Source organism: Stenella coeruleoalba, assembly GCF_951394435.1.
Source record: "Stenella coeruleoalba genome assembly, chromosome: 3".
NCBI classification, from domain to species: domain Eukaryota; kingdom Metazoa; phylum Chordata; class Mammalia; order Artiodactyla; family Delphinidae; genus Stenella; species Stenella coeruleoalba.
The window spans coordinates 125,851,141-125,871,745 of NC_137148.1; the positions used below are offsets into that span (position 1 = coordinate 125,851,141).

The following is a 20,605-nucleotide window of genomic DNA, read 5'->3' on the forward strand; positions in this document are numbered from 1 at the left end:
TGAGGGCTGGGGGTAAGCCTAAGGCACACACCGACCACGGTGACATTGATGGCCTTTTCATCTCGATGGTCGCTCACACTTTCTGATACATTGCAGATGTAGGTCCCTGAGTCTCCCAGCTCGGCACTGGGGATGTGCAGGATAGAACGTATGTGGGGCATTTCAAAGAGGAAGTCGGTCACTGGCTCCACCAGCCGCCCACTCTGTAGGGAAGGTTGGGGCAAGCCCCCCACATCAGGAAAGGTCCATGAAGTCAGGCTACGAGCCTGAAATACCCATCCCTGCCCGTCCCTTCCTCCCACCCGTGGCCCGGCATTACCTCCATGCGTGGGTATGTCCACTCAAAGTTGACCACCTCATTCCCAGTCACAATGCACATGATGGTGATGTTCTCCCCTTGGCGGACCACAGTCTGCACCGCATTCACTGAGACGTTGATGGAGGACACTGGTGGCAAGAGACTGGCTTAGGGCTGAGGAAGTCACCCCCCAGCCACCAGCACATCCGTTTAGGGAGGGGGTGGGGGTCCAGAGAGGGAAGGGATAACTGGTGTGGAAGATTCACTCTTTCAACAAATATTTATTAAATACCTACTATTCTAGGCACTGGGCCTTTAGCAGGAAGCACAACAGACAAAATTCCTGTCCTCATGAAGCTGACATTCTAGAAGGGGTAACAATTTTGAAATCAAAGTACTCTCTGAGCATCTGAGTACAGAAGAAATTTATTGAGCACAACCACATACTCTCCATCTTTTGTTTTATTTAATCTTCACAATAATCCCACTAGGTAAGCAGTCAGTATTATCCCCATTTTACAGAGGAAGAAGCAGACTCAGAGAGATCATGTGTCTTGTGCAAAGTCACTGAGATGGGAAGTGGCAGAGCTGGGATTCAAACCCCACTGGTTCAAAGCCTGTGCCTTTGCCCACCGCAGTATACAGCCCAGCTCCACCACTAATGCTTCCTGTGACCTTGGACATACTCCATCCTCTTTCTGAGTCTCAGTTTTCTCATCTGTAAAATGGGGCAACACACCTGCCTTCCAAGGCTGTAGTGAGAATTCAGTGAAAAATGGAATTGCACACTGTGTTATCCGAAAGGTCTGTACCTCTGTGGAGGGTCATACTTGCCTCTGCTGAGCACCAGGCCAGAAAGGGGGCTCACCCTGGAGGCTGTAGACATAGTAGGCATCCGAATCCACCTCCCTGTCCCCGATGGTGGTTTTGCAGACGTAGGTCTTGTCCTCAAAGGTACCAGAGAAGCCACGTTGGTGGTCATAGGTGATGGGCAGCGGGACATCCACCTTCTTCTCATGCAACGTCACCACCAGTCTCGGGTCCGTCACTCGGCACGGAATTGTGGTCTCAGTTATTTCCGTGAGAAAGATGAATAGTTCCTCGGGGTCAACGGGGAGGAAGCCCACAGTGGGATCTGCCATAGGTGAAGCCACGAATACGAGTCAGAGGAGCTGGGTTTCTGGCTATGCCCTGATTTTCTCGGTTACCTTGAACAGGTCTCTTTCTCTCTCTGGGCCTCAGTCTACCCACTACAGAATAAGCATGCTCTCAGAGGTCCCTTCTAGCTTTAGCATTTAATATGGACAGCACTGGCCTGAGAAAGAAGATAAGTTGCAAGTGGAAGGGCAGCTGGTACCTGGAGCTTAGAGAATGGGGAAAATGAGATGTGGAGGCCGAGAGGGTGCATACTGGAACCAGCTGAGAATGCAGAGTTCTTGGGAACCGGGAATGGGGTGGGCTGGCAGGGAGCAGACAAATATTCAGGGCAAGGGGTGGGAGTGAACATACTCCTGGACTGAACCAGGCTGGATTCCCTGATTCATCTGCGTTTCTGAGACAGCTGTGTTTCACCATATCAGTAAGGCACTTTCTGAACTTCCCCCAGATGCCTGCAGTTGAGAAGAGGAATAAGGGAGTGAGTACACAGGCCGGGGGCCCTCACCTGGCACAAAGATGTAGAGTCGTTTTCGCTCGCTGGCCTCCAGCCCATGGGAGCCTTTGTAGGTACAAAAGTATTCTCCTGTGTCTAGCCCAGTGACATTGGTCAGTGTCAGCACGCTGGAGAAGGTGCCGTCCTGGCTCGTGGTCATTTCCTGTGGGGGCTTCTGGGACGTCCGTTCCCACACCACTGGAGCTGGACCCGAGCAGGTCAGAACAAAGGTGCTGGAGAGATTGAGGACAAGCTCTGGCCCCGGGGGTGTGATGACCAGGCCCCAGGAGGCCCGTGGTCCCAGCAACAACAGCAAGGGCAGCAACAGCACCTGGCCTTTGGGAGAGGAGACATCAGGGCACAAGAGCATGAGCACCTCTCCCCACAGCTGACCCTGAAGAACACACCTCCCTAATCCACAGAGAACACAGACTGGAACCCATGGCTCTGAGACCTGCTTGCCCGGGGCCTGGTCTCCAGGGACTCCTTCTGGCCTCCTGGCCTCTTGACCTCAGTTCCTAGAGACCCCCAGCCTTGGAGTCTTTCTGCAGTGCAACTTTCAGGCTGCAGGCATGTTCTCTCAAAGGCATCAGGAAATCCTCGGGAAGCAATTCCCAGGCCTCCAGTTCCTGCATTACTTCCCAGGTCACTTTCTGAGCCTCTTCCCTGCAGCTGCCCCAGATGTCCAGGTTCTGCCCCAAATCCCAGAGATGGCCCTGCTTGGGGAAGTGGTGGCCAAGGTAGTCCAGAGTGAGGCAGACTGGGACACGAAAGATACTGAGGCCCCTGGAGGCTGAAGGGGACTGGGGATCGGGGGATGTCAAGTGATTGGTTTCCCCTCCCCTTGCTGACACCACCGGGGAAGGATTCTGTAAGCCTCACCCTCCCCACCCTGGCCCACTTCGGCAGGGAACATGAGGTGAAAATAAGCACCCACTTAGACGGGTGGGTGCCCAGCCGGTGGGTCGGTCGTCTTTGGGTGGGCCTTTGGCTGGTCACTGATTGCCTGGAGAAGCCCACCCAGACTTGGGAGCTTACAGTCAATGAGGGGTCCAGGCAGGGAAGGGGAGTCCCCCACTGGAACCAGACTGGCCGGACTAGTACCAACGAGTGCTGACGAGAGATGGGAGACCAGGGTGACTGTTAGGGAATGGGGTGGGGACTGCTGGTGAGGGGACATGGATTTGAGCTGATGTCTCTGGACAGGCAGAGGTCGACTGAGGCCTCCGAGCTGAGAGGTGGGCAGTGGAAAGAGGCCTCCACTGAGAGCAACTGGAAAGGCAGGGAACTGGTCAAGAGCAGAGCAGTGCCCGGGCCCTGGTGCTGGCATGCACCACCCCGCCGGCTCCAGATCCCACTTAGCTGGCTCCCCAGGGCATTCCGCCCCTGCCCCGAGTCTACCTACCTTCGAGGACAGGAGCTCGCATGGCACTCGGAGGCCGCATGGTATCCTGCAGAGTTAAACAGGGGTCAGGGCCCAGAGTTGCCAGAGGCAGCGCCAGGGCCCCTCTTTGCCTGGGTCCTGCAGAGTAAGCCCCAGCCTGAGCCCCCCAGCCTCTGGATCCCTCCGGCTAAAGTCAAAGGCTACTCAGAGCCCCCTCCAACAGGGCACTCATGCCCAAGGAGCTCCCTCCCCTGTGCCAGGCCCATTCACAGGGTGCCTGGACCCTGCTCTGGCTCTGCCTCTACCTCCCTGATGGCCTCGGCCGAGACCCCTGCTTCTCCCTGGGCCTTGGTTTCTCTGTATGTATGTGGGGGGCGGGTCTTGGGCTGGATGGTGTCCAGGGGCCCGCCAGCTCTAACAGCCTGTCCTCCGGGTGACAGTTCCAATACCAGGCTCTTATCTGCCAGGACAAATATTTGGGAAAGTGTGATGAAAGGCCTAGGGGAGAAGGAGGGGGTAAGCCAGAACCCGGAGAACTCCCACAGCTCCACAAGCACAACAGGAAATGGAGGCGGCGTTGGGGAGGGAAGCGGGGGCTGTGGAATGTGGGGGGCACACCCCCCCCCCGCACTGGCCCCCTTTACTCAGCCCCAAGCTGCCCAGGGAGGCCCAGGAGGGAGGGGCCGGGGGCTGGGCCCAGGGGAGGCCACCCCGCACAGCACGGCTTCAGCGGTCCTTGGAAACTGTTGAATCCAAAGCCCCCACCCACACCTCCAGGGTCCAGATGGGGAGAGTGAGGCTCTGAGAGGGGAAGAAGTTTACCCCAGGCTACACAGCAGCGCTTGTCCTGGAGGGAGACAAAGGGACTGGAATGATAGAGGTAAAAAGACAAAGACGCCAAGAGACAGAGAGAAAGGAAGCACCGGGTGATGGAGGCAGAGGGAGACAGAAGCAGGGACACGGAGAGAGATGGATCGCACTGCGTGCGTCTTTGCCCTACCCCTGCCCTTGGCAGCCCCTTCCGAGGGTCCAAAATAACCATCGATAGCCAGGCTTGCAAAGGTCTGACTGTAGGATCAACAGGAAGAAGGCCAGAAGTGGGTGGGGATCATAAAGCAAGAAATGTGGGAGAGACCAGGTGACAAGGCAACCGGGAGAGTGGGGCTCCTGCCTTCCCTGAGTGGCTGCCCTGCCTGGCCCGGCTCCTAAGGCCACACACCGATTGCTCCCACTCCACTCTCATCTCACCCCTTTCAGTTCCCATGCCAGGGCTGGGATCCGGGTTTGAGCCCCAGCAGGGCTACCTCCTGCACCATCACTATCTCAGTGGCCTCAGTCTGCAGCTCTCAAAATGGGACAACGGCAAGTATACCACTTACAGGGCTGCACTTACACATTAGTCACGGGACACAGGCAATGGCCCTGGCTTGGGGTCGCTGGTCTCGGCTCTGCCCAGTGCCCTCAGAAGCTCCCTGAATGAATCTGCTCTCCTTCTCCTCATTCTCCCCATCCCTTCAGACCGGCCTGCCTGAGGGTCCCCTCTCCCAGTTGCTTTAGACTCCAAGCCCCGCCAATCTGAGGCCCCCTCCACGGTGCCCTCCTCTCCCATCCCTCCTGCCCCAGCCCTCCAGCTGGATGCCAGGCCTCTTCCAGCAGGAGGGAGCAGCGCCGTGGCGGAGCCAGCATCCACCACAGAGGCCTATCTGTCCCTCGGTGGGTGCCCCTCTGGATCCCCCCTTCCTACCAGAGATCTCAGCCAAAGAAAATCGTTAGCAGCGGAGGCTGGGGGAGGGGGTCATTTCAGCCTCCCTGCCCCTCCCCTCCTGGCCTCCCTGGCTGGCCACACTGTTTATTATTCTAAAGGAGGAATTTGGTCGGCTGGCCTGGAGATGGGAGGTCACGGCAACTAGGACTGGCCTGGCTCTGGAAGGCTGTGGGCCGGGCCTCTGGGCGGGCAAGCGGCCTCCCCCACCACCCCCGACCCTGGCTTCTCTCCTGCTAGGCCTGGCGCTAAGGGGGCTTAGAGTCCCTGAGACTCTGAGCTTGGAGGGGCCTTCTTGAACGGGCAGCAGAGGCCCAGAGACGGACAGAGTCATGGCCCAGTCACACAGCAAAAAGATGGAATCAGGCTGCAGGGAGAGGATGGGCTGGGCACAGGAGCTCAGGGAGAGTGCAGCCACCTTCGGGAGAGTATGGACAACCAGGGATCTTGGACTGGCTTCTCTCTTTATGAAATGAGCATTTCATATGGGGCTTCAGACCTACTCTGAGACTGAGTGTGTCTCCAGCCCTCTCTGGGACTCAGTTTCCCCATCCACACAGGGAGAGGTTTGGATGGGTCATCTCAAAGAGCCATCGCGCTCTAAAGCTGCCAGAGAGAAGATTCTGGTCACTATTATTCCTGCCGTGGTGGGTTGGGGACATAGGGACCGATGGGAGGAAGGGCAACATTCCTGAGGCCGACGTAGAATAAGAATCCATAACCCATCTCATTCCATGGATTCAATCTCCTGACGATTTGGTCCCAGATTTGCTGTGTGTACTTTGACAAGTTGCTTCCGTCTCTGGACTTCAGTCTTTCAGGTGACTTCCAGACAAATAAACGGGTGATGCGGACACCCAGGAGGTGGCAGGGGGAAGCGTGGTGTGGGCCACAGGCCGGTGGACTGGGAAGAACCAGAGTGGGGCTTGGGACATGACCTCCTGGGCCATCTTGGATGATTCCCTGACACCCCCAGTTGTCCATCCAATGCCTTATAGACTTCTGTGCTTCCCAGGGGCTGCTGTATTTCTAGCCGACCCCAGAGGGGCCCAGGTGGCTGATATGGGGGTGGAGGACTTGCCTGTGACCACTCCCCTTCTTCAGGGGCAGGGCTGCGCTCCAAGGAGGGACCACCTGGGACAAGGTGGGTGTCATAGTCAGGGAGGAGGCATCCCCCTTCCTGCCACACTCTCCTGCCTGGGGAGGCCCTTGGAGCAGAGAGAGGGAGGGGACCCTCGGAGATCCCCTGCTTCGCACATGAGGCGAGTTCCCGTGATTCCTTCTATCTTGGCCAGGTTGGGGGTATGAGGACCAAAGATTAGATAATTGCCCAGCTCCTCACAGTGAGTCAGAGGGAACCCCTCCCTTGGTCCAGGGGAGAACCCCAAGTGAGCAGAGGACCGCAAGCCCAGGAAGGACCAGGAGCAGAGGACCGCAAGCAAGCGTGCTTGAGGAGTCACTGTGAGAGCCCCAGCCTTCTCTCCTTCCTGCTCATACAAGCTTCCACTCCTTTCCCACCGCCTTAATCTAAATAAATCCAGTCCATCTTGGCCACATCCGCTAGCAGCAGCTTCCCTCCCTCGGGGTCCCGAGGCTCCCACGACACAGGCAGGCCGGGGGCGGGGGTGTGCTGCATGGCTGCCAGTGGGGAAGGCTTGCACACGGAGAGCGCGTGCACACACAGCACAGGCTCCTGCCTACGCGCTCGTTCACACACTGCTCTGAAACACACCCGTGTGCAGCGGGCCCTGCGTGTGCCCAGCCCTCACGTCGGCACCGGACACGTGCACGCCCACACACGCACACACGCAGCTCCACGGTGCCCAGACTGCAGCCTCTGTGCTCTCCCACGTGCCCATGTGAGGTGCGCACATGCGCGGCAAGTCACATGTATACCCGGCACAAGCAAAGCTGTGCACATACAACACACACAGAGCATGTGCACACGGTACCCTGAACTCACCTGAACACACGTGCACATGCGGGCACAGACAAGCCACAGATCCGACACGTGTTGTGTACTTACTGTGCCAGGTGCCGTTCTGAGCACCTGACATAGATCTACTCACTTGTTCCTCAGACAACACTATGAGGTAGATACAAGGATCATCCCATTTTAGATGGGGAAACTGAGGCAGAGAGAGCTTATGGCAGTTGCCTAGGAACACAGAGCAGAGATTGAGCCAAGGCGGACTGCTCTGCCACCATTACTCTGTTTACTGGGTTTGGCTGGGCTGAGGCCAGCGGGGACTGATGGAAACAGACCGGACTGAGATTTATCCAGCCCAGAATGACAGGACTTGGCGATCTGATGTAGGGGGGCTGGAGAGAGAGGTACCCGGAGCCCCACCCCTATGTCTGGCTTAGAGTACTAGCGGGCAGGAGTGTGTGTGTGCTGGGGGCACAATGCCATCTTCTGAGATGAGAATGTGGCGGAGGAGAGGGTTTGGGAGCTGTGGCACTGATCTAGTTTAGAATTTGGAGGGGCTGCGTATCTGAGTGGACAGAGGGACACTCAGTCTGGAGGTGGGGAACAGGCTGGGCAGAAATAGCAGTGAAATGGGGGTGGGAGGAAGCCCTGCTTCAGGGAGAAGCGGGTGCTTGAGGCCAGCAGTCTTGGGCCAGGGATGCTCTGAATAAACAAGATGCCAGAGGGAGGAGGAGGCCCGGCCGTGGGGTCAGAGTCTTGGAATGTCAGAGCTCCGAGGCCCTCAGGAACCAGCTATCGGATCCAGCCCCCTTACCGTGCCCCACTGTACAGATGGGGAAACTGAGGCTTGGAAAAGGACAGGGATAGGTCTCAGTGTTTTGACCTAGGCAATCCTGGGCTCAGTTGACCAATGGGGCACTGAAGCACACCTGACTGGGCAGCCCCTGCCTCCAGCCCCGGCTCAGATGTGAGGCTGGTGGCTCAGGGCCTAGGGTTCAAACCACAGCTGCTGCTACCTCCCTCCCCACAGGATAACGACCCCCCTTGCCACACACAGACCTTTATATCACCTTCCCTGCATTGTCCCAGCCTGGCGGGGATTGGAAACAGACTCAGAGGAGGTGACTTGCTAAGTTGCTGGCAGAAGGGGGGACACAGACTCCGGTCTCCTGCCTGGTGGTCTAGTCCTCTCTCCTCCACACCACAGACACTTCACAGCTCCTGACACAAACTTTGGGGACAGATCCCTGGCTGAGAGTAAGGGATGTGGGTTCTAGCTCAGCCCTGTCACCCTGGTCCTGCCCCTCTCTGAGCCTCAGTCTCCCCATCTGTACACAGGGTGGGCAGGGCTGTCCTAGGAACACTTCTGGGGCTGACATGGTGTGACTCTCAGGACCCTGCTCTGGAAGAAGCTGTGCTGAATTAGAATGCTGGGGTGGGGGTAGGGTGCGGGGGAGGGGCCCTAGCCAGGATGTCATGACTCAGCTCGAAGGAGGCAGCCAGCCCCAGTCCTGGGCGTGCGTAGGGGCAAGAGGCATCTGGAGCTGGAGACTGAGTCTTCCCGCCAGCGGTTGGGAAAGTACAAGAGTGATGGCAGAGAGTGTGGCCCACGTGGGCTTACCCCAAGTGGGCTGAGTTTTAGGTAGACTCTTGCAACACAGGTAGGGGAACCCCATCCTGGGAGCCAGGGAGGAGAGCCGTTTCCGTTGGGTTGGGAAATAGTTACGGGCTGCGGATAGAAAGCTGGGAAGGGGCTGAGGCTATGCGGCTCTCACCTGCCCCTCTCGATCCGCTGCCCCTTCTGCCGCTAAAGGTTCAGCACTCCACCCTACACACTGAATCTCCCCACAGACCTCAGGATCACGTAGAGGTCAGAGAGGGTGTGCAACCTGCCTCAAATCACACAGGGATGCAGCTTGATCACCCAGGCCCAACTCTCTGCCACGCTGCTTCTAGACCCAGAGGACCTTCCTGCTTTCCAGGTACCTATGAGGTCTCCCAAACAAAGCAGCAGAAGTCAGCTAAGCTGGGGCCTGGCATGGGATCCAGCTGTTCTGGAAGTCCAGGTGAGTGGAAGGACAGTGCTAGTTCCATGGACCGTCAATCTGATGCCCCTACCCCTGCCCCCTCCAGCAGAAACTTGGTGGCCTCTGCCTGCCCCATTGTACCAACCCCTCCCCTATCACCTCCAGTCTGTCCCCTCCTGCCTGTTCTCACACCCTAACCAGAGGAACATTTCTGAAATCCCCATCTGACCATGTCCTTCCCCGACACTTCCATGGCACTCCATCCGCCCTCAGTAAAGGCCAGCTTCTTAGCCCAGCCTTTAAGACCCTTCAAGCCCTGGCCCTGCTGACAGACGGCTCATCATGACAGAGGGGGGAGGATGCTGTCCTCCCAGCTCCCCAGGGGCCCAAGTGAGGCTTCCATGCTCTTGTCACTCACTCTATGCTCCTGTCCCCAAGGAGGCCTCCCCAGGGACACAATGGAAAGAAATGACCTATTTTCTGGAAGTTCAAAATAAGACGAAACATCTGTCTGGATCGGAGTCAGGCTGATAAAGAACGGGCTGATCCCCCCAGTCCGAGCCCCTGCTCCTGCACACCCCCTCACCCGCACTTGGGGGTAGGGGGAGCAGGCCAAGCTCCTTGGAACAGTTCATGGGAAAGCGCTCAGTGTGTGCCTCACGGCCGCTGGGGGCCCAGGGGAGGGGGCCTAGGTCCCCACACGGGCTGGGAAGCGGCCCTGAGAAGGAGGTCAGGGAGGGAGGGAGGCCCACTGCACACGGCTGTCCACCCGCCTGCCGAGCAAGCACTGCTTGCCTCCTCCGGCGCCTCGCGGGCCTCTCTGTTCATCCCCATGGCCACTCCCCGGCCCATAGGGCCTGGCTCTGCCCAGGCCCAGTGATCCCTGGACTAGGGTCCTCTGGAGCCCAGCTAGGCCCCAGTGGCCCCTTCAAAAAGGAACAAGGACTTAGAAGGCCTTGAAAATAACAACGAGAAGAAGAACTACCTATGATTTAGTTCTCATCACCCAAAGCCTGGGCTAAGGCCTGAATGTGAATGATCTCAGAACAGTCCATGACATCAGGGTTGCTTCCGCATTTTACACACGAGGAAAGCAAGGCACAGAGAGGTCAGACCGTTTGCCCAACGATTTCACCAGTCCTGGAGCTGGTGCTCGACCCTGGGCAGACTGACCGCACACAGGCTCAACACTCATATGACAGCCTCTCTCAGGCAGGAGGCAAAGATGTCAAGCTTGTGTCTGGCACACAGTACGAGCTCAATATACACTTCACCAGGTTTATTCTTTCACCCTCTGTTTTCCAACCTCTCCTTCAGTCTCCTTCAGCCAGGTGAACCTGGCAGGATAAGCGGGGAGGAAGTCACACCATCTTTCACAGAGCCCTTTAATCTTAGGGCTGGGAGGGGCTGTAAGTCCTCCCAATTCACATCTCCCCCACCCTTTCTGCAAACAAAGGGGTTGTCCAGCCTCCAACTGCACACCTCCCATGACAGGGATCTCACTAGCTCACCTGCAGCCCATTCCATTCTCGGACAGCCCAGGATCCTCAGAGGTCAGACTATTTGAAAATTTTTATTCCATTGAGCACAATCTGTCTCATCGTATCCTCTACCCATTGGTCCTGCTTCCATTCACCAATGCCAATGCCCTCTACCCTGCAACAAGGATGTTTTTCTTCCCATTCATTTTTCTGATGCTCCCCAACCTGAAAACAAACAAAAGCCCTTACTAATTCAGAGCCAGGCACTCTGCGAAATGAGATGACCTGGGGGTTTTGTTTTAGCCTCACAACAATCCTGTGAGGAGGATACAATCAGTATTCCCATTTCACAGAGGGGGAGACTAAGTCTCAGAGAGGTATGGCAACTTGCCCAAGGTCACACAGCCGATAAGTAATAAGCCAATGATAAGCTGGGATGCAAACTCAGGCCCTTCTGACTCCAAACCTGTATTCTTCACTGCTCTGCTAGACTGCCTAGCTTCTGCCCAGAAACAGGTCTGATCACAGAGAAACACTCCCACATGGGTTCACCCTAATGGGGTCCACACGGAATCCAGGCTCTCAGGGATGAGGGATCCTCAGAGGTTACAGTCCTGTCCCTCCCTCACTGAGGGGCAGAGTGAGCAAGGGATCTACCCCAGCTCACCCAGGAATTTGGAAGTCAAGTAAGGGTAGAACTCAGGACCTTTCTGCGACGTCACTGCAGAGTCTGAGGGTCAGCATCCAGGCTGAGGAGAGGAGTCTCTGCTGAGGACAGCCTGGGGCTGGCAGAGGCAGTGCCCAAGCAGGTCTCTGGTCTACCATGAGGCCTGTCCCAGACGCCTCCGATAAAGAGCATCCCGGTAGTCAGGCTAGGTGGGTGGTCAGCTCTGCCACAGGCCTGCTGCGCTCAGGGTCCAGGCCTGCCCCTGCTGAAGCTCCAGCACCCCTTCCACTGTTCACAGAGGGCCTGGGGGCCTCTGCAGCTGCAGAGTTCCAGGCCTCCACCATCCCTCGGCTGCCCTCCCTGAAACCCGCCCCCCGCAGCCAACCCCCAGTCTCATCTCCAGCCGGTGCCATGGCAACGGGGAGCGTCAGGCCCTGGCAGCCAGAGGAGCCCCTGAGAGGGGTCCCAGGCTGAGGCTGGGGAGGGGGGGGCGCAGCAGGCGCAGACAAGTAAACCTTCTGTTCCCCTGGCTGCTGCCAGCCCGAGATCAGCCCTGGGCCGGGGTGGGGGCCACACATAAAATGGTTCTCAGAGCCAAGTGGGCAGGGGGCAGGCCTCGGCCATTCAGACGGACCCACCAGCACGCGGCCTTCCCCCAGCAGCCCAGAGCCGGCACATCGGGCAGGGCAGCTAGCTAAGGAGAACCTGCGTCTAATTGCTGCCAGTTACGGAGCATTGAGATTCCCCTCAGAGCCCTCCTGGGCAGCAGAGCCAGAGGGGAGAAAACGCCCACGTTTCACTCCCCCTGGCTTTCCCAGCATCTGTTCTTTCACCCCTTCCTCCAGTCGCTCACCCCGAGTCTCCCACTTAACTGTTACTCAGCCTCCCTGTGCCTCGGGTTTCCCATCTGTAAGTCAGGGCTCGTCATCGAGTTGTCAAGGCCTTTGAATGAGTTAATACAAGGAAAATACTCAAAGCAGGGCCTGGCACACAGCCCTCGGCCAAGTCAGTGGCCACGTGACTGTTCTTCATTCACTCACGGGAGAATAAGTCACTCACTCATTCACTCACTCGCTGGCCTTGAGACCCTGCTAGGCTGAGCTTGTCAGCAAAGGATGCATGTGGGAAATGGGGTGATGGGAAAGCCAGGAAGGGTAGCTGCAGTTGTTACTGGTATTGTCAGCAGGCTCAGCTTGGGTAGGGTCGGGTCTCCTCCTGGCACACTCAAGGATTTAAAGGCCAACCCAGGACCAGAACCCAAGTCTAATGACTCCCAGTCCACTGTCTGCCAACCAGCTCTTTCTTCTACCTTTGTTTTGGCCTCTTAGTTTGATTTTTCACAAATGAGGAAACCCATCTAACGATTTGGGGGATGTCTTCAAGTTCCTCGTATGGGATTAGGCATACAGTAGGTGCTCGATAGATGCTTACCCAGCATGAGAGATCAAATGGCTGTGTAGAGTCAGCTCTTCCGGTCCTCAGCTGCACCCTAAAAACTCAGCACTCCCTGGGCTGGGAAACTGGGATAGGCAGGCGATGGTGACCCTTGCCCTCCAGGAAGGTGATGGGACGGGCTGGTGAGGGGGCAGCACAGACACATGGGACCCTGATGCCAGCAGGCTGTGCCTGACGCCTCCCGGGGCAGTGAAAGCACATGGAGGGGCTCAGCCAGGCCGGGGGCCGCAGTCCCAGCTAGAAGCCACTTAATCCAGGTCAAAGTCCCAGTTCTACTACCTCATAAACATGTGACCTCTCTGAATTTAACTTCCCTGAGTCCCAATTTTCTGGAAAACAGCAAAAGAGATATCCTTTTCCATTGCTGTGAGGGTTAGAGATGATGATGAAAGGCTCCTGAGGTATAACAGGCGCTCAGTAAATGGTAATTATTATGATTATAGGACGAATTCAAGGCGGGAGAGGGTGGCCTTGAGTTGGGTTCTGTGGTGGACGATGCCAGGGAAGGGTATTCCACAGAAGCTCTGCGTGAGCAGTTAGGGAAGGGGGAGATCACGAGGCATCCGGGAGGTGGCAGAGAGAGATCTGTTAGGCTAGAAACTGGGGCTCTTCAGCAAAGAGGCAGGGGATGGGCAGAGAAGAAGGGCAGAGGCCACTCTGGGAAAAGTTTGGGGTGCTGAGTAAGGACTTGGGCTCAGCCCTGGAGGCACTGGGAAGCCACCTTGTCAGGGTATTGACAGTGAGAGTAGGGGGCTAGCTGCTGGTTGGGCAGCGACAATGGTGCAAGTCCAAGCCCTTATGGGGATGGGGGGCCTCCACAAAGGAGAGTGACGGGAGTAGGTTGGCATTTTGTGGGAGGCCGTGGATTAGAATGGGGACAGTGGAGGCAGTGAGACCAGTCTCAGGGATGAAGCCATCTCAAACCCAGCCTGAACTCCCTGGCAGGACCAGCTATATAATTTGCGGGGCCAAGTGCAAAATATAAATGCAGGGACCCTTGTTAAAAAACTATTCAGCATTTCAAGGCAATGCTAGGCCCTTCTACGCGTGGAGCCCGCTGTGACTGCACTTGCTGGACGCTCCTGACGTCACCCCTGCTCCCTGGACTAGAGGGGAGGCCAACTGTCTGTCCATCCATCCATCCATCCATGCAGGCATCCACCAACCTGTTTATCCATCTCTCCCCTACGCTTATTTATCACTCTTTCATTATCCATTCAGCAGAAAGGCCCCAGCCTGGGGGCTGATAAGGACACAAATACAGTTAAGACAGGAGTAGCCCACGGTCCACTGAGTCACACCTGAGCCTTTACCTTTAGGGCTTCAGTGACAGGTTTGTAAATCTGAGCCCTGCCCTCTGCGGCTGACTCTGGAACTCCCCCCCCCCCCCCCGCCCCATCCATGACCACTTAGGCTCAGCCTCAGGAGTGGAGAAGCTAGAAGAGGACGTGTCACAGCTCTTACGGTTCCACTTCCCAGAACAGAAGGTAACCAGGGCAGCAACATGTGAAATACCCGCACAAAGGCTGGCAGGAGCTCTCAGGGGCTAAGAACGGAGCTGGATGGAGCCTCTGGGGTCACTGAGCTGTCCCCTTACCCCCCACCCCGTCACTTTATGTAAAAGGAAATTATGGCCAGAATGGAGAAGTGATGTAACCAAAGGCTCCGTGGTCCACAAGACTATCCAGAGGGTTTCCCATCCCTCGTCGGGATGGTGCTGCCCCTTTTCAGCCAGAAGTCTGCCCTGGGGCCTCACCCCGGGGAGAGCTGGAGCCTAAGCCCTGAACCACAGAGGTGGATGGTGAAGATTCAGCGCTGGCACAGAGGGAAGTCCAGACCTGCAGGCCGGGTCCCGGGCTCAGTGCTATCACTGACAACCTGTAGGACCCGAGGCACGTCCCTCCTCTTCTCTGGACCTCAGTTTCCCGTGCATATAGTAAGGAAGTTGAACACAGTGATTCCCATAATCCTCTTCACTTCTGACCTTCAGGAACCATCTGACCGGCCTGGCCCTGCTGCCCCTACCTCCCAAGCGACAACCCTTTCCATCACAGGGCAGAGGAGCTGGTACCTCTGGCAGACGAAAGGTTCTGGACACCTGAGACATTAAATAGCTCTGATCTGAAGCGAGGAGAAGAGAGGGTACTAATGCAGTTAAAGCAATACACTTTGATTTTCAACCTCCTGCACTAGGCTGGGCTGGGGCGTCCCAGAAAGCATCTGGGAAAGGCGGATCCTGGGGTCACGGCCTGGGGGGTTCAGGAAGCTCTTTTGCCTGAGGGTTCTGGGCCTGAAGTCTTGGGAGGGGCTTCTACACTGGAAGCAACAGTGTGTGAATTCCACACTCCTCCCATTAGAGGTGGGTCTCTGCATCCATTCCCTTGCCTCTGGAGCCCATCATTCATTCATCTACCATGCGCCAAAGCCTTGCTTCCTTTTGAAATCAGAGCCTATGAAGTCCGAAAATCAGCAAAGGGTCACAGCATCCACACATACCCCCTCACGGGCAGTCCTCCTGACCCTCCTTCCTCAGGATCCCAGGAAAATAGGGCTGTGGGCACTGGGAAAACACGACCTCAGAGCTCCCCAAGAAACTGAGTGCATTAACAGGCCGCTCTGACTGTCAGAAGGTCCCTCCTCCTTGTTACAGGGCACCGTTTTCCATTAGAGGTCATCGATCCTGACCACTTTCTGTAATGTGTAGAAAAAGGGTAAGAAAAAACCCTTTCACTGTGAAGTTAAATATGCATGATCCCTGAGTACACAACAGAGCTTGTGCAACTGCCCATCTGGGCTGGTGTGGCTTGGAATCCTGGAATTGTTTTAGGGCTGGAAGGAGCTCAGAGATCATCTTGTTCAAACTCCTTGTTTTACTGATGGGAAAACTGAGACCCAGAGAGGGACTGACTCACCCACAGTCGCACAGGATGGGTTCCTGGGTCTGATGACCACCTCTGGTGCTCTGAGGGGCGCCACAGCTGAGATCCAGAACCCACCCAGCCTCTCAATCGCGGACTCTGGAGTCAAAAACACCCGGTTTAAATCCTGGCTCTATCGCATCCTGGCTGTGGGACTTTGGGCAACTGACTTAACCTCTTAACCTCTCTGGGCATTTCTTCATGTGTAAAATGGAGAGTTTATATCCACTCCTCGAGGTGGTTTGCGCTGATTAAATTAGTTCAGCAAATATGAAGCACTCACTGAATACCAGGCCTGTTCCAAGCGCTAAGGCATACAGCAGTGGACTTGACGGTAATGGATGTAAAGCACAATGAAAGTGCTCAGAGAGGGCTGGTCCCAGTTCTGTCATCCCGCACACGTGGCTTCCCAGTTGAGGCGTTACAAGCTCTGATGCTGGGGAGACATGGTGGAGGGTTGCGGGAGCTGTGGAAAACAGGGCAGGAAGATCTCCCCCTTCCAAGGGTCCACTGCCTGCGGGGTTCTGAACCACGTGCAAGAAATGGGGTGAGGGGGTACCTTTCAGGAATGTCTGGGGCCTCTCTCATTCCTTCCTCCCTCCTCACCACTCAGCAGCCTGTCCTGAGCAAAGCACCCAGAGGAGTCCCCTCCTTCAGCCTAGAAGGCAGCTGGTCTCAGAGCCAGACTGTGCCTGGAGGATAGAGTCGAGCCTTTGGCACACCCGTGCTGCCCAGGTCCCTTCCCTTCTGTGGGCATAGCACTTCGTGAGGTGCAGACCAATTTCACAGCCAGGTCGTCCCGTGCAGGAGGCGGGGAGAGCAGCTGCTCTCTCTTAGCCTTTGGCATTAAGTCCAGCCCCAGGAGATGCAGGAACTGTGCTAAGCACCTTATCTGTATTATTACTATGTGGACCCTGCATCCCACCCTACTGCTCACAGAGGAGGGGCCTGACACCCAGAGAGGCAGAGCGCTAGCCCAGGGTCACACAGTCAGCCAGACCAAGGGGGGCTCATCAGACGACCAAACCTGGTGTTGTTTACCCACCGTGCCCACTGCCTTCCAGATGCGGACGCAGCAAGAAAGAGGACGTGGGGGCCTGAGGTTGGCCACACAGTGGATTTGAGTCGAGCCAGGACCAGTGCTGGGTCTCCTGACTCTGAATCCACGGTGCTTTCCGCTGCCCCACATCTGTGGGCAATTAGAAGTCTCATCTCTTCTTCCCACAGAGGAGGGAGGGCTGCCCGATCACCACTGAAGGGAGGGGACTCACCAGATGGTCTCCTTCCTCACTCAGGACCAAGTCAGGGCCCGGGTGGACCTGGGAGCAGGTCAGGCCTGAAGCTAATCTTTCTGCTGGAGAAAGTGCTGGAGCCAGGAGCAGGCTCTGTGGGAGGATGGAGACTCTCCGCTCTGACCAGGGGGGCTCCCTGGGAGCAAGGGGGTTAAGTCTTTGGTTTCAGGTAGACCTCGGCCTAAATACCAACTCTACCAACTAACTGTGTGACCCTGGGAAAGTCACTTAGCTTCTCTGAGCCTTGTTTTTCTTGTCTTCAAAACAGGGGTAAGACAATAGCCAGGACATGGAAGCAACCTAAGTGTCCATCAACAGATGAATGGATAAAGAAGATGTGGCACATATATACAATGGAATATTACTCAGCCATAAAAAGAAACGAAATTGAGCTATTTGTAGTGAGGTGGATGGACCTAGAGTCCGTCATACAGAGTGAAGTAAGTCAGAAAGAAAAAACAAATACCGTATGCTAACACATGTATATGGACTTGAGGACACGAGAAGGGGAAAGGGTAAGCTTGGACGAAGTGAGAGAGTGGCATGGACATACATACACTACCAAATGTAAAATAGATAGCTAGTGGGAAGCAGCTGCATTGCACAGGGAGATCAGCTCTGTGCTTTGTGACCACCTAGAGGGGTGGGATAGGGAGGGTAGGAGGGAGATGCCAGAGGGAGGGGATATGGGGATATATGTATACGTATAGCTGATTCACTTTGTTATACAGCAGAAACTAACACACCATTGTAAAGCAATTATACTCCAATAAAGATGTTAAAAAACAAAACAAAACAAAACAAAACAGGGGTAAGAATAATACCTATTCCAAAAAGCTGTTGTGGGGGATTATAAGGCGTACGAGGTTCCAGGCTCTGTGCCCAGCACAGGGTAAGCACTCCGTGATGGTGACCAACATGGTCTGCATGTCCCCAAGGGCTGTGGATTCAGGGCCCTGATGCTTGGAGGCAGGGGAGGACTGCCTGATTTCAGAAGATCTCGTTAGAGGCCTCTGTGCACTTTGGGATCACAGAGGCAGGGGCACTACCCCCCTTGACATATAGGAAAATGTCTGGGGGACGGACACACATAAGGTTCTGGAAAGGCACCTGAAGGAAGACAAGAGGCCTGGGTTCTGGGCTCACCCTTGGGAACACCAGGTCTTCAGTCAGTCCCTCCTCCCCTTCACAACCACATTTTCTCAGCCCCACTGGCCTCCTGGGAACACTGGGGCCAGAACACTAGATGGGGAAGCCTGGGGCCCAAACGATCTCTGATGTATAAACAGAACACGAACAGAAAGAGAGGGTCAAGAAACAAGGCTCCAGGATGATGGGCGTAGTAAGCTCTTGGAAGACTAGAAGAACGTGGGAAGGCTGCCTGGAGGGGGTAGAATAGGGAGGGTCCTTGAAGGAAAAGGGAAAGTGGTAAGGAAGGGCATGCCCACTGGCAGGATCCTGAAGATTCCTTCCGGGAATTCTGGGATCTGACCGTCAGGAACACAAAGCCCAAGTCTGGCGTGATGGGGCAGGGAGGCTACTATCTCCCTGAGCTCTGCCACCTACTAGCAGAGCGGTGTGGTACAGTTTTGTGGCTGCTGTGAGCCTCAGTTTCCTCACTCGTAAATTGGGTATAAAATCAGTCCCTGCCCCTGGATTTGCTGGTGAGCGTTACATGAGATCATGCTTATAACACACTCCACATGGCCCTGGCATGCAGTAAGGGTCCATCAGTAGCAGCCGCTATTAAGAGTTTGGGCTTTCTATAGGCACCTTCTACCAGGGAGACTCACAGAAGGAATCAGATTCATATTTAAGAAGGACGGAGACAGTGAGGAGGCCTGAGCAGCTGCCTGGGACCAGAGGAAAGGGCCCAGCAGCCAACCCCCTTCTTCAAAGAGGGGGCCCCAGATCTGACTGCTAGATTGCAAACCCCCGGCCCAGGCTGCACAACTGTGACTGTTAGGAAGGGCCTGCCCTGGCCCCCTCGCCTTCGCACTTTCCCAGCCGCTGGGGGTTTGGAAGGACATCTTAGGAATCTGGAAAATTTGCAAATCCATTTAAATCCTGAGAGGTTGCCTGGCGGCCGACTGGCTTAGAGCCAGACAGATTCTTAGGGACAAGGCTTGGGCCCAGGGACAGAGGCAGTGGATCTGAGGTCCCCGTTCCCTGCTAGGTCCTCTTGCCATGTACCCTGCTGGCCATCTCTCAATTCCCCTCTCACACCCCTCCCAGCTCTCCCCGCCACCCCCCCACAGGCGGTGCTTTGCTTTGGAGGACACCCCCGCCCCCCTGCTTGGCACCCAGAAACCTCTGAGATTTGTTTGATGCGGGCAGGGGGCACCGACCCCAGAAGCAGCCTGAGCAGGAGAGAGCTGGCTCCTCCAGCCCTGATGTCGCCAACAGCCTCCTGGCCTCCTCCCATCTGGTTTGGTTAAAAATATTTTCCATTTTTTGACCTACCCAAGAAGGCGCAGCCTGGGACAGGGGGACAGGACAAGGGGCTGGGGTTCCCTCCTCTTCCCAGCACTTACCTTGCTGCTGATGCCTTCTGAAGTATGGGCAAGGTCCCAGGCTCTGGGCTGTCACCCCCTCCAGGAAGACCTCCTCACTGCCTACCCTCTCCTGTTATCAGAAAGACTTTGCTGGACCTGAAATTGGGCAGCAGCAGGGTAGGAGGGCAGTGAGGACCTTTGCAGGCTCCCAGAGCCTCAGGAGAATGGCGGGAGTGAGGGGCTACGGGGGTGAGGAGTGGCCTCACTCCCAAAGCATCCCTCTGGAGGAGCAGGGCTGCCAGGAGGGGCCGCCCTGGATCTGTCTGTCTGTATCGTTCGGCACAGGCTGCTGCCGGGTGCCGCTGGTCAGAGGGGCCCGGGCGCTCTCCTAGTCCCTCCTTCTCTCCGGCTCCAGACTGGGCGGGCAGGGACTGCGGGCTGCTGGCAGCCCCAGGAGCTCACACCACCGTGGGCTTCCCTGCCCCCCCTACTTTGGGGGAAAGGCTGCAGGGCGGCCTCTGATTGGCTCAGCTGGGAGAAGGGGGCTGGGGGCGGGGAGGGTGGACGCGTGCGTCTGTTTTCAATTTTAGTTCCCCCTCCCTCTTTCTTTTCCCCCAAGTTTCTTGTTTTTCTTCCTCTTTTCCCTCTGCTTGCTCCCTCCCGTAGCCTGCTCACTCAGGATGTGAGGAGATGTTTAGAAATTCCGCAGCCCACGCCAGCCAGCCTCTGAGTCACTTTTATTAAAGAGTGGCCTGGCCCCACTCACCTGATGCCTGTCTCGGGTGGCAGACTCCCCTTGCCGTGGCACCTGGGGCTGGGTCCTTCTCTGTGCCTTAGCTTTCCCATCTGTAAAAGGAGCTCCGATAACCTATCCGGTTGATTCCATCGACATTCATTCCTTAAACAAGCTTGTTGAGCACCTACTACGTGCCAGACGCTGTGCTGGGTGTTGGGATGCAGTAGTAAGTTACAGTCCCTGACCTCAGGGTACCTAGGCTAGTGGGAGAGACAGTGCCCAGGGAGGGCAGGGGGGCTGAGAGTGCATTCAGAGGGGCACTCGCAGAGGCTTAAGGGAATCAGAAAGGGCTTCTGAGAAAAGGTGACTTGGAAGAGAGAGAAAGCCCTTCTGAGGTTATCAGTCACTTCTCATAAGAAGAAATCAAGGTCCAGGGGTGAATTAGCACAGAGAGAGAAAGAGACATGCCCAAAGTCATCCAGCAAACTTCAGATTTCCAGACATCTTCC

The 20,605-nt window shown here is 56.2% G+C and overlaps 1 protein-coding gene across 3 annotated transcripts in view; it reads right to left on the reverse strand.

The window, feature by feature from the left end:
* The window catches only part of PDGFRB (platelet derived growth factor receptor beta), a gene marked incomplete at its 5' end in the record, with an annotated part of 38,757 nt that extends 18,935 nt beyond the window's left edge, over positions 1-19,822 (reverse strand). Inside the window, 6 exons of one of the 3 annotated variants that reach the window (XM_079916835.1) lie at positions 32-203; positions 320-447; positions 1,167-1,433; positions 1,962-2,285; positions 3,355-3,400; positions 19,400-19,822. In XM_079916835.1, coding sequence (XP_079772961.1) covers positions 32-203; positions 320-447; positions 1,167-1,433; positions 1,962-2,285; positions 3,355-3,394 — 931 coding nt within the window. Of the gene's footprint in view, positions 1-31; positions 204-319; positions 448-1,132; positions 1,434-1,961; positions 2,286-3,354; positions 3,401-19,399 lie in introns of those variants that run through there. The other 2 variants (XM_079916836.1, XM_079916837.1) reach the window with 2 other exon arrangements.
* Positions 19,823-20,605: the final 783 nt, after the last annotated feature.